Source organism: Oenanthe melanoleuca, chromosome 15, assembly GCF_029582105.1.
Source record: "Oenanthe melanoleuca isolate GR-GAL-2019-014 chromosome 15, OMel1.0, whole genome shotgun sequence".
NCBI lineage: Eukaryota > Metazoa > Chordata > Aves > Passeriformes > Muscicapidae > Oenanthe > Oenanthe melanoleuca.
Window position 1 is genome coordinate 6,326,083 of NC_079349.1, and position 13,236 is coordinate 6,339,318.

The 13,236-nt window shown below is 45.4% G+C and overlaps 1 protein-coding gene across 25 annotated transcripts in view; it reads left to right on the forward strand.

The window, feature by feature from the left end:
- FBRSL1 (fibrosin like 1) overlaps window positions 1-13,236 on the forward strand; it is a 494,766-nt gene that overhangs the window by 204,819 nt on the left and 276,711 nt on the right. For 24 of the 25 annotated variants that reach the window (XM_056504116.1, XM_056504126.1, XM_056504139.1 and 21 more), the window contains one exon: window positions 9,058-9,159. The exons of the other annotated variant lie outside the window; for it this stretch is intronic. In XM_056504116.1, the coding sequence (XP_056360091.1) occupies window positions 9,058-9,159 (102 nt within the window). The remainder of the gene's footprint in view (window positions 1-9,057; window positions 9,160-13,236) is intronic. 25 annotated transcript variants of the gene reach the window in all.

Sequence of the window (13,236 nt, forward strand, 5' to 3'; positions counted from 1 at the left end):
TGGTGGAGTAGCATTACCAGAAGAGAGCTACTGTAATAGACAGAGATATTTTTCTTGGTGGAATTTCCTGATATATTTTGAAACATCTCCTGCAGCTTTGGACAATTTAATATGTATATTAAATCTACTTTTGCTTTGAACATCACAGCTGTTGATATTAGCCTTTAATAGATGGTATCTGTATGCATAGATGGCAGCAATGTTAAAGCTGTCAATTCTGATTGCCTCCTACATGGTGTTTAAAAGCATCGTGTAAGCTCAGCCTAATTTAGTCTGTTGGCTCCAGCTGAACACAGCTCTCTCCTTGCTAAGTGGATGCTTAGTCAATCATCCCTCTGTCCTGCTTGGAGCTACTTCCCTTACAGTGATCCCTTTGCTATGGTCCACTGCACCAGATTGGTAACACTTGATGCATCTGCTCTAAGAGTTCTGAGCTCATCTTCAGTGTATCCATTTCTTTCCCATTACCAAAAAAACCCATGCCAAATCAATTTTCTATTTGATGCATATTGGGTGGCATTTTATAACCAAGAGTCACAGGTCCAAATCATCTTTATGTGAAACTTGAAGCTACAAATCTTATTTTCGAGAGACACGGAGGCTTTCAGCTCTGTGAGGCTCAGAGGCTTTCATTTCTCTCATGGGCTGTTTATTGGATGTTACTCCTTGAGTCCTGTCACCTTGTTGTGGTCTTCACCACAGGCTCTAGGGGAACTCCTGCTCTGCTGCCTACAGCTCCTCCTTCTCTGATCTGGTGACTGCAGGGCTGTTTCTCTCACATATTCTCACTCCTCTCTCTGGGTGCAGTTGCTGCTGTGCAGCAGCTTTTTCCCCTTCCTGTTATTCCAGAGGTGCTGGCCCCATTGCTGCTGGCCTGGCTCTGGCCAGCAATGTGTCCCTCTTGGAGCCAGCTGGCCTTGGCTCCACTGGGCAGCTTCTCACAGGGGACACCCTGCCACCAAGACTGTCACCAGTTCACGGCCCTCTGCAGCATCTTCATGCCCTATTGTGGAGGCAGGTTTAGTTCAGTGGGCTGGGGATGCTGCTTGGGCTGGGGATGCTGCTTAGGGTGGGGATGCTGCTTGGGCTGGGGATGCTGCTTGGGCTGGGGATGCTGTTTCCCACTCAGCAGACGCTGGGAGCTCAGCAGGTCTGCACTGACACAGTTTATCACTGACGGATGTCAAACCCAGATTGTCCCAGCTGTCTGCTGCCATCTGCCAAGAGTGGCTGGGGGCATGCAGAGTGCAGTTTGCTGTGCAGGCCTGATGGCAGCTGTAAATTCGAGCAGTTTTGCCTGCTTAAGCACCAGCTTTTTTTCCAAAATAAGCATTATCTCTCGCATGGCAGCGAGGCTCCTGGTCCTGGGAGCGCTGGCTGTGGTGGGGAAGTGGTGCTGGCTCTGCTGAGGCCACCTGCCAGCCCAGAAGCTGTGAAAAATCATTGCAGCAGCTCCAGGGCTGCAGAAAAGCCAACCCACTGCTCCATAGGGCCTCTGTGTGCTGGGCCCTGGGGAGAAGGGCTTCTCCCAGGGCACTGCCCTCTCTACAGATTGCACCTGGCGAGAGCCATGGGGTCAGACAGCTCCTCCATAGTTAAAAGTGGCACCAGATCTGCAGAAGTGTCTCCCAGAGTTTGAGCTGAGCTCATTGCAGGACGTTGCCCTGGCTAATCACAGCTCCAGACAGGAGTTCTTCCAAAAACTGCAAAGGCAGCTTGGGTTTCGTTTGCTCTTAGATACAGGTGGTGACCCTCACACCTGGTTGCAAGCATTAAGATGTAAAGTTAGGTTGTTAGTGAGTAGCTAATGTTGCTCAGGTAGCTGAGAAACTATCAGTGGCTTTTGAATATTTTGGTTTTTCACTGATAATACTTTTTAGTACAGGAAGTTGTTGTACTTGGCTTGCTTTAGCAGCTGACTCAGTCTAAGCACAGAAGTCCTTTGCTAGCATCAATTCAAGTTCTCTGCATCCCAGGGAAAGGTAGAAACCTCTGCCTACAGACTGCTTGACTGCAATACAGGCTATTGATGTAAATTAGCCAAAAGAAACTGTAAACCAGGATCAGGGAACCAGTAGTCTGCATGGCAGGTAAATGTGCAAACACTAACCTTCAAAACATCATGAAACTGAGTGACTGCTAAAAAAAGGACAATTTTCCTTCAGTATCATACCACTGCTGCTGTTTGCTTCTTCATCACAGCAAGTAAAAATGGACATGTCGTATTTAAAATGAGTTATGGCTAAGACAGCCCATCACAGGATCCACAGCAGCACCACCCAATTAGAAAAACTGTTCTAATCCAACCTGATGCTACTGTCATTTTTTAAAATGAGCCCTGCTTCAATCATGAAATACTCAGACCATAACATTGCTTTCTACGCCATATGTCCTTATTTAGAGGGGAGAAAAAATGATTGCACCCTTAATTCAAAGGAAACGTTTCCCTCTGAGCCAGAACTCAATAAAATGTATCAAAAAAATTGTGGAAAAGGGCAAGCAAAGAAAATCAAATTGTAGCGTGTGAAACGATTTAAGGAGGGACCTGGGGAATACATAATCTCCAAACTGCCAAGTTAGAGCAAGTATAAAATATACAAACAAGCCTGATATTTTTCCCAGTTGATCTCATTATGGGGTATGCTTGGGATAGATAAATTTTGTTAGAATGCATTAAGGCTGGATTTTCAAGGAAACAAATCAGAAGTAATGTGTTTAGCTGATTCCACCTTGTTTTGATACGTGGGTCTTTTCAGGTTTAAAGAAGTACATTTTTAAAGCCAAATGGTTTGTTTTGTTTCAAACATTAAAACCAGAGGCAACTGGGTGACTTTTTCCCTCCCTCCCTCTGGAAAACAGACGTTTATAATTTCAGCATGGTATTTAATCATTGGGGTAAAGCTCTGTGCACTATGTTTCACTGCCACTTATTGTTGCCTGCCTAAAATACACTGAGCTAGCCTTTAGTGCAATCCCTTAACAGACTGTTTCATCCACAAATAGTACTTTTTCCAAGTCTCCAATATATTTTAATTAAATTGTCCATTTGTATTTATTAAGGCAGTTTACTGTCTCCTTGTGCAGAAAGCTGCTATGCTGATAGTCTACCAGAAAAACATGAGCTTATCTGGGACTTGATAATAAAATGTAAGCATTTGTTAGCAAAAAAGTCTCCCAAAATATTGTTTAGGCATCCTTTTCATCCTTTTTTGGGAAGGGGACAGGCCATACAATTATTTTTGGTTAGTTTTTGGAACAGTTGGTGTTAACAGTTCTTGTAGCCATAGGAAATCATGATCTTTGTTAGAATGAAATGTTACCTGCAGGAAGTTTTTCTTCAACCCTGTAGAAAGAGTTGAAGAAGGATCCTTTGGCAGAGCTGATGATAAAGTCATTACCTGCTGATGAGATGTAAAGTGGTGTTCAGCAGCATTAGTTTAGATAGATGAGCATGATAAGGTTGATTCATCCCTGTCTCTGGTGATCTGAAAGCTTGGACCTAAACTCTGGGACTTGGACGCCTCTCAGCACTACCCACTTATCTCCAAGTGGCTCCTGCCAAAACAGATTTACCATGAAGTCAGTAACATGGAAATCCAAAGGCTGTGTTTGGTCTGTCCTCTCTCTCATGACAAATGGAAGTGGATCTTTCAGAGCTTTGAAAAGGAATTAAACTTTCTTCTGGAAGTTAATGTGTTCTTGAAAGGAGGCAGCTTGGCTCAGTGCTGTGTGGAGCTCTTTGCCCTTCTGTTGTGGAAGGGCAGCTTTGTTTTCATGGATCATTCCTGGCTCCAGAATGCAGCACAAAGTAGGTGGGTGCCATTCCTGCTGGTGCCTGTCCAGTGGCAGAGGTGACAGGATTAGTGGATTAATAGACCCATCTGAGCCACCAGAACAGGCATCTCTGAGATTAATAGCTTAATTATGTCTCACCCTGAGGCTTCTGCTTTCTGTCTTCCTTCAGAACTTTGCAGAGAGGTCGCTGGGAATTTCTTTTCCTACCCTGTGTGTATGCAAGACCCGTTTTGTACAACACAGATTCAAACCCAAGCAACAGCAAGGGGTTTAAAATGAGACTGCTGTGACTTTAAGAGCGAGGGGGAAAAAAACTGTTAAGGAAGGAAAATAAAAATCCCACAGCCTGTTGTAGCAGCTGTAGCTTCAGATCGTGTGGAAAATGAAGGCAGATGATTCAATTTGGCCTGTGCCCCGAGTACATTTCCAAATGCTTCTGTGTGTGCGCAAGATAATGAACAAATATATTGAGATGGCACAAGATCAGTCCGAGTTTGCCGCTGCACAGGCCGTGCAGCTCCCAGTAGGAGCACACGAGCTGTGCTGGGTTAATGGGGGTGAGGGTCGGCAAGCCCAGCACCTTTCAGAACAACTTAAGAAAAGAATTTGTCTCCTTTTGCCCCGGGCTCCCCGTGGCACTCAAATGGAGCTTGTGATAAATGGAAGTGTATTTATTAATAATGAGCGGGGGCAGCGTGCCCGTGATGTGAAAATAGGTGTGCCAAATAAAAACGTGCTTTCCTCCAACATCCCAACAGCTTAAGTAAATGGAGAGCAGGCTGATCTATTATGATTAAAAAGCAGGGGCTGAGAGCCAACAGAGTGGTAATGAGAAAGCCCTTTTAGGGAAACAAGGCTCATCCTGCCCATTCATATATTCCTCCACCCCACAGGAAGAAGCAGGGAGGGGGCAGCTGGATGGGAGAGATGGAAAGGCAGCAGCATTCCAGGACAGCAGAGCTGGAGTTATTACCAGGATGAGTGATGGTATTTAATCATGCTACATGATGTCCAACAGCGCAAGGTTCATAATTCTTGGCTCTGAATGTTGCTTGGGACTGTCTGTGAGCACCTGCAGAATGCAAATGGATCATGGCCTCACCAACCCTCTGTACCTGTCCCTGCTCCATCCCTGCTGAGCCAGCCCTGCCTGCAGCCCTGGCCCGAGCTGGGAACAGTCTCTTCCACGTTCCCAAACTCAAATCTGTCCTTCCTGGGGAAAGCTGGGCTGAGCTACTGCAGAGAGCAGGGATTGCCTGCCACCAGCTTTGCTCTGCTGTGTGTGCTGGGTCTGAGGTGTTATTTATCTTGCAGGAGACTGTGTTGGTCTGGTTTTTAAGCAGCTTTGGGTTTAATTAATGCTTTTGGAGAATTCCCTTAACTTCAACAATGAAATGGGCTCTGCTGGAGTAAAACTTCAGCACCTATTCAATGTTTCAGTTCATAGGCATGGACATTAATGTCTTGCTGCCTTAGGGTTTGGAAAAGATAAATTAACAAATAGCTTCAGCTGTGCCTTTTTGTTTTCTTCCAGCTTTGTTCTCCTGAAGTGACACACTAATCAGCCTTTGTCTAAGAAAAGATTCCCTCCCACCTCCAGCCCTCTGGAGACAAGGCTGAGGAGCACCTTTCCAAGCCCCTCTCTGCAGAACTTTGGGCATTGGTGTTATTTTGAGACATTTTGCTTCTCACATGGCTCCCAAAACACTCTGAGCAGACCTAAGGGCAACTCAATCAAACATGTTGAGGTTTGGCTCACACACTTGCTCCTGCTGTTGCCCAGTCTCTGTTTTGGCTCTGTTCTGCTGGCTGGAACCCTCCAGTTCCAGTTGGGATTAGTCCTGCCTCAAACAGGGCAAACCCACCCATGGGATTTTTTTTGCTCAAGGACCTGGGTGCACTCAATGGGTAATGTACAGGGATGGGGACACACAGTTTGTGTCTCAAAAGGATTTGATTCTGGCTGAGAACAGCCTGTGATGTTGAATTGCTTATGTAATTCTGGTTGCTGAAGGGCATTGCCACTGAGTGTAAATACCCTGGGCAATCAATCTGGGCTGCTCGAGTTTTAGATGGGATATTTGGCTCATCCACCTGAGGTGTTTAATCCCCATGGCTAGTGTTGCACTAGTGCCTCTGGAAATCCCTAGCAGTGTGTTGAATGGGGATGTAGTGTGGTTTACCTGTGGATTTGGGGAGTTGCTTGGCTGGGTCTGTGCTGAGCTGGAGATGACATCCCCAGCTGGGAGCAGGGCCAGGAGCTCACCTTGCCTCTGGCCCACCTCACCCTTGTACACTCTGCAACAGGAATGACTTTTTCCAAGGGAGAGGAATACTAGTTTTTATTATAAGCTCAGGGAACGTGGTCAGGAGGAATTTCTGGAACTCAAGCAAAAACACCCAGAGAAAATCACTAGAAATCAAGCAGCTGAGCCAGTGACAACTTTGGGAAAGAAGCTTTTGACCAGTTTGCTAATACCCAGGTCTGCCGAGAGTGCCCCTGAAACCAATGCATCCATTTAGCAGAACAACTTGTCCTCCTCCTTGGGTCCTGCATGTGGCTCATTAGGGTAATTACTGATGAATTAAGGCAGCTTGGCTGAGCGCTGGGGCTGCGGGTGTGCGGGCTCCCCTGCTGGCAGGCAGCAGGTGTAAATGAACAAGATCTGTCAAAAAGGCTGATGACCCTCTTAATTCACAGCAGCAAACTGGGGACAGAGGTAGTGCAGCAAGTTTAATAATTGATATTTACTTGGAAAGGTTAATGGCAGCAGTGATGCTTCTAATTTGCTTGCTTGTGCAAGACCTTGTCAGGTCAAATTGTCTCAATTTGTTACTGTGTGTGTAGGTGTAGTTTTCCTTTAATGAAATTTGGAGAAAAGAAACAGGTGGTGTTTGGAGCTGACTGTAACTCAAGAAAAGCAGCAAAAGGATCCAGTCTGGTAACAGGTTGGGTGAGTTTGTGCTAACTTTAAACAGCTGGCAGTTTAGTCCTTTTGAATTAATTCTAGCAACCATTTGCACTTGGGAAGGTGAAAGGATTTGGAATGGCATAATTTATTTTTCCTTTAATTTGCAGCTGTCTAGGAGTTGTTTAGGTAAGAAGTGTAATACTTTTGACAGGCTTTGATGTGTTCCTAGGTGGGGGGGAGAAGGTTATGGATCAGAAATCAGAAAGCTGCAGAATTCAATGGGCATTTCTGTACTGTATTAGGGAAATTGTAATTCTGCCCTGTAATGGTTAAGTGGTTCCTGTTTCAGGGTGAAACAAAGCACCTGCTGTGTCTGGAAGGATTGAAATTGGCAGGTCAGATACTTTACATCGAAGAGTTTCAGGAGAGCTGGCTGATGGCTCGAAACCAGCAGGGTTGGGTTTTGAGTAAGTGTAGAAAGACCCAGACGACAGAAAAAAGCTGGTGTGCCAGTGTTATGAAGGGCTGTAATTAATGGGGTATTACCATTTGTCTTATTGGCTTGGCATCAATCCTAGGCAAGATAATGGCATAGTTGAAGTAGTAATTGCTTAATAAAGACCTCAAAAAGAATAAAATCAGAGAATGACAATCATTTAATGTATTTAGGAAAAAAAATCTTACCGAATTTACTTAATTATATGTGGAATTAAAAATTTGATGGCTTATGGCCAGTATTGATGTGTAGTATAGTTAGATTTCTCTTTTCGATGTTGTTGACCTATTTATTAAGGAAACAGACAATATGGATTGAACATAATGAACTCCAAGTCAAATATTTCTTGCCTTAACACATGGTGTGGATAGTTGCAAATGCAGGCTCACTGTTGTTGGAAATGCTTCTAGCAGATCCCAGCAGGGATTACATCTCATTGTTGTGCTTTTGAACATTGTGATGTAGGAGCAAAAATGAAATATTGGTCTTGATAAAAATTTTCAGGTGGGCAGCATATTTGAAAGGTGGTGGACAAGGAGTGAGATGGGGCACTGCACTGAGAGTGATGGTTGTGTGATGAGGTGGCCATGAAAAAATTTTTGATTTGTACCTGAAACAGAGAGTGTGTTGGTGAGGTGTAAGGTGGCAGAAAGGCATGCAGAGCAAGGACATTAATCACAAGTCTACTGAGCATGATGCTTTTCCTTCTTTTCATTTTGCTTTTGCTAGCCAAGCCCATACAGGGCTGTGCACTCTGGGTGAGAACTGGAGCTCATTCTCCATACAGTACCCTGAACATTTCATTAAAATATTAGCAGGCTGTGGGGCACTTGGCTGGCAGCACTGTCAAACACCCTTGGAGGGCAGTGATCAGTGCTCCCAGTGCTCAGATTGCTGTGCCCACATGGAAACAGTATGTCCAGTGTTCCCAGTGCCACAGGGCCAGGGCTGCAGGGGTTACATCAGCACCACCAGCAAACCCTGCTGGCTGCCAGCACCACCATGGAACAGGACAGCAAGAAACAAAGGGGTTTTATTGCCATTAAAAATACCAATTTGTACAAGCCGACATTTTAAATAGTGTAATTTAAATGGAACCAAACTGATATGAATAGAACCTATTAATAAATTAAACACTTCTTTCCACCCAATATTTCACGAGGGAATTAGCAGAATAATTTGTTAGTAAATGAGCCCAGGAATGAAGCTGTGAATGACATCTATCCTACCCTTCTCCTCCCCCTGTAACACTCTCTGCAGATGTAAGAGGAAGGTTGCTGTGATTTCAAACATTGGCTCTCTCACTTCTATCCAAACACAAGCACATCTGCAGGTGAAGGGAGTGGGATGATTTAGTAGTTAAAGCACCAGCCTTGGCTGTAGGAGTTAGTTCTGCTCTACCTCAAATTCCGTGTGGTATCTCAAGCAGGCTGTTTCAGGCCAGTGTCCCTCGGTGCCACCATGGCCTGTGAGTCCCTGGGGTGGCCCCAGGGCACGTGTCTGGGCTGGGAGCCGGCGCGATGGCAGCAGCAGCAGTGTCCCAGCCGAGGTGTGCTGGGGGCTGAGTGAAGGCTGTCTGTCTGTCTGCTCCCCTCTCCTGTCAGGCCCGAGCACTTTGGCACAACCTCACCTGCTCCCAGCAGTGCCAGCAGCACCTTCCCTGCCCTGTTAGTGAAAAGGAGTGTGGACACACGTGGGCAAGCACAAGTGCAGAGAAGCCCCGTGCACCCCATCCCTTCCACGGTGCCGTGGGTGGAGTGAAACACTGACTGAACTGCTGGCGGCAACCTCGGGAACAGGTGGCAGAGCAGTGCTTGAAAATCTCCTTTCTCCCCCTCCTTCTTCTCCCTCTAGATGAAGGTCCCTACAAGCAGAAGTGGCAGAAATAGCGAGGAAGACAGCATCAGGGAGGCCACAAGCTCTCAGCGGAGCAGCTCAAGGGACCGGCTCAGTGATGTAAGTACCGTTCAGGAGAAAGCATCGCTTCACTGCAGCAATTCCCGCTGCTGACACGGCTTTTCATAAATCTTGCTGAACAAATGTTGGCATCCAGAGGTCACTGTGTAATAACTTTTTTTTATGTCATGATTGAGTGTTACGGCATAAGTGGTTGAGCTGCCTCGCAAACACTATAATCATGGTGCAAATAATATGATAAGCGAAAGATCAGAGATGGGAAAACAAAATGGAATTGTTATTCCTTGGGGAAAAATGGCTTGATGTTTTGTTTTGTTTTTTCAAAGAAGTTGTTTTAAAAAGCTTTTTACAGCATCTTTGGGTTTAGCTGCTGCACGTAATCACATAGTTTGGGTGCAAAGTTAGTTCATCTAATTTTATGCTTCCTGCCGCCAAGATGTGAGAGGGTTTTGGGGGAAAGCTGTCTTTCTCTCAGGAAATTCGATGGTACCTTGAGTGAAATGTTATGATAAAACAAAAGCAAACGGTGCCTTAGTGTGTAAACACACAAATGGGCTTTTGAGTCACCAAGAAATCAATGGCAGTGCTGGGATAATTTTATACGAAGGCTTTTTGTGTTAGCAATTAGCATTTCGCCTTCATTAAAACATGATTTTTTACTAATTAGGACCTTTCCCGTTAGGAGAGATTTAAATGAAGAACAATAATCAAACGCTGGCACGAGCATGTCTGAAATATTAAATTTGCCATTTCAATGGCAAGCCACAGAAATCCCAGAGCGAGTGGTTTTCATGTTGAGTTCTATTAATGTAAAATATGCTTCATAACTAAAACCTGTCACAGAAAACGGCTCACACCAGCTAAATTCAATTGGACAGTTAATTTAGCTTTAAAATTGAAAACACTACCTCCGCTTCAGGATGCAAAAGGAAGAGGGGGGGAAAGCCTTTGATAAGTGTAATGTATTTGCTATTAAGGCTTTCAGAGCCCGTTCTACAGGAGGAAAAGGGAGAAAAAGGGGAAAAAATGGCTCCCACAAATGTGTTTAAAAGCTGAAAGTATTTATTAAAAATGTCAGCAGAAAAGTGCTTTTGGCAGATTAAAGCGGGATTCAGCTTGACAGCTCTGACAGGGAAATGTGACGGGGGAAAATTCTCTCTACATGTTTGGAGTGTGAATGGGGTGCTGTAAACAGCCGACACAGTGGGAGGAAGAGAAAAATAACGTGTCCTGTGATCTGCTTCCAGGAGTGCGAGCCCACGCGCCGCCGGGGGGGGCCGGGACAATTCCCCTTGCTGGGGACACCTTTGGCTGTGTCATTAGTCAATAGTGGTGGTAATTTCATGTACATTATACAGAATTTCATCTCGATGCGATTCCCTGCTTCCCCTCCCCTCGGCCGCTGCTGAGGGTGTGTGAGCAGGAGCCTGGGAGCTGCACTGCAGCGTGGGGCTGCAGGAAAAAGGAATAACATATTCCAGCTTAGCCATTAGCTTAGGTCAAAGCGTTAAGTGGTCTTGGAGACTTTTCTTGTTAAGCCGATGCACTTCCAGTATTTCTCCTCCTTTCCCTTTGCTCCCAAAGTTGCAGGCTGAGCCTGTAGGAGTTGACTCTGAGTGCCTAATTCCTGCAAAATCTTCAAAGCCTGTTCAGCAGCCAGTGGAATTCAGTGGGAAACAGGCACTCTGTTCTTTTTTAGTCAGCGGAGACGTTTGGGCAGTGCCTGGAGGCCAGGGCACACTTCAGAGCTTTGCTGGAGCTGCTCTCGTGACCTGGCGACCCATCACAAATGAGAATTTTTCAAATTAGTAATTAAATGGTTTGAAAAGTAAGGTTCATGAATCACAGGATGCTCTTCGTTCATTATTTGATGAGTGCAATTTAGCTTTAATTACATATAACGCTGCCTCGTGTACTGGTACATGCTCTGTAGCCTATTTAGCGACTGTCTGCAAGTCTTGGGAAGTCCCATGGGTGCAATCAGATGCTTTTCCCCATTTCTGTGCAAAGGGATGAGGAGGCAGGCTGGCTCCCTTACTGTAGGGGAGAAGCAGGGAAAGGAAGAGGAGACAACAAACATGCTAGTGATGCTGATTCCTGCAGGATTTTGTGTCCAGCCGTACCTGGTCCCTGTTGGCTCTGGAGCTGTGTGTCCCAGCACGCTGCTTAAATAGCTGCTGTGCCTCTGGAGTGGCACAGCTCCTTACATGTCCTCAGGACCAGGAGCACAGGCCAGTCAGGATGTGCAGGGAAGGCAGGACTGGGTTTCCTCGAGGCTGGTGGTGCCCCTGCAGGCGGATGCTCTGCAGCAGGAGGCACCTGGGCTGGCTCTCACTCTCCTGCTGTTCCTTGGTGCCTCTGGCCTTCAGGTTGCTTTCTGTGCTGTCTGTCCCTGCCATGCCTTTCCCCATGAAGTGGGGTGAACAGTGTGGTTCCTGAGGCAGGAGGTGACAGTCTGGCTGCTGTAGGGCAGCACACAGACGGTGTGGTGAGAGATGTGCCCATCCCAGTGTTGGCTGTAGCTGTGCCATCTCAGGAGCACTAGATCCTCCCTCCAGCTTCACTGGCCCCCATTTCAGAGGTGCTGTTCTGAACAGCTTAGCCCCTCTGTGCCATTTGTTTCTTGAGGTGGCTTGTTCAGTGGGATGCCAGCAAGTTGTTCTTTATTTACATTAATGCATGTCATTAGTCTCTAATGGACCGTGAAGTCAAGAGGTGGCTGGCTCTGTTGTGAAATAATTGCACTCTAAAGAAAACTGAGGCAAATGATTGATTATGTTGTGCACACACACAAACAGCCATTGGTTCATCCACTGCCAGAGCATTTTGCTCCTTCCTTGCCACAAGTGAAAATTCTGTGGGGAGAGAATGATACAATTTCATAGTGAGACAGTAATTGTCTGGCTTGTATAGTAAGTCTTTCCAGACATTACACCAAGTGTCATTTATTATGGGTCATTGGGGGAAAAAAATGCTTATTATGATCTAGTGAAATCATCTCTGGCTGCAGAAGTTTGATTTGTTGAGGCTGGGCTCTTCTTTGGGATGATGAAACTTTAGAGCAAAAAACCAGAAGTTTTAGCCCAGGCTTTGTGGTGCAGAAAGGAGATGAGAATCTGCCACTTTTTCATATTCCCAGTGTTGATGTAAAATTCCCTTAAAAACTACTACAGAGCTGACATCCTTATTACACATGTACTCTCAGGTCTTCTACAACCAAAACAGAGTCAACAGCCTTTTTCCAAAATGGGATTTTCCTCTGCTGCCTTTCAGTGCGAGGTAATTGGAAGTTGCCAGAGAATTAAGAGCCAGATAAGCCATATTGTTATTTTGTTGTGTTGACCCAAGTAAAAGTGGAAAGCTTGGGCATTTTGTTTTGGTTTTCCCCATGTTCCATAATTGTCCTAATCTTTTCTGATGTCCTGAACAGTCCAAAAATCCACACAGAGCCTTGTATAATGGCTTGAAAAAAGGGTTTTTATCTTTTTCTTGACCCATCAGCTTAAGAACTGCCTGCTTTTTAATGGATTTTCTCCCTCGCTAAATTGAATGGATCGTCCCTCATTATCATTTAAATAGAAGCCTCACTCCCTGTGAACATGGAAAATTTGAATGTGGTAGTAGAGCTGTGATAATTTGAAATATTCGAAAGGTGGGGGCAAGGAGGGGGAACAGGCGGCAGAGTGCAGAATTGCTGAATGTAATTGTCATGGATTCTCAATTTTGTTGCCACAAGATGGGAAAATAGACTAATAATTGTCTTCCAACCCTAGTAGAATAGTTGCCCTAGTTAGCTGAAGCTAACACTCTAATTGTCATGGGGGCACAGAGATGAATGAGGATGTATGCAGGGCACAGCCAGGGCTAAATTGAGTGATATACTAAGGCAAAGAGCAAATTGGCAATTATTGGCCCAGCTGAAAAGGTTGGCAGGTGTGCTGCTTTCTCAGGAGCCCTTAGGGGGAAATTGGAAATATAAAATATCGACCATAAATACTCGCTGATTAGGAAATATGTTGCAAGAGATGCTGGCCACTTAAGAGTCAAAACCCTCCTTTTCAAGGGATTGGCTTCAGCTGTGCATAAAACCAGCAAGTGCTGCTACTAAGTTGCTGA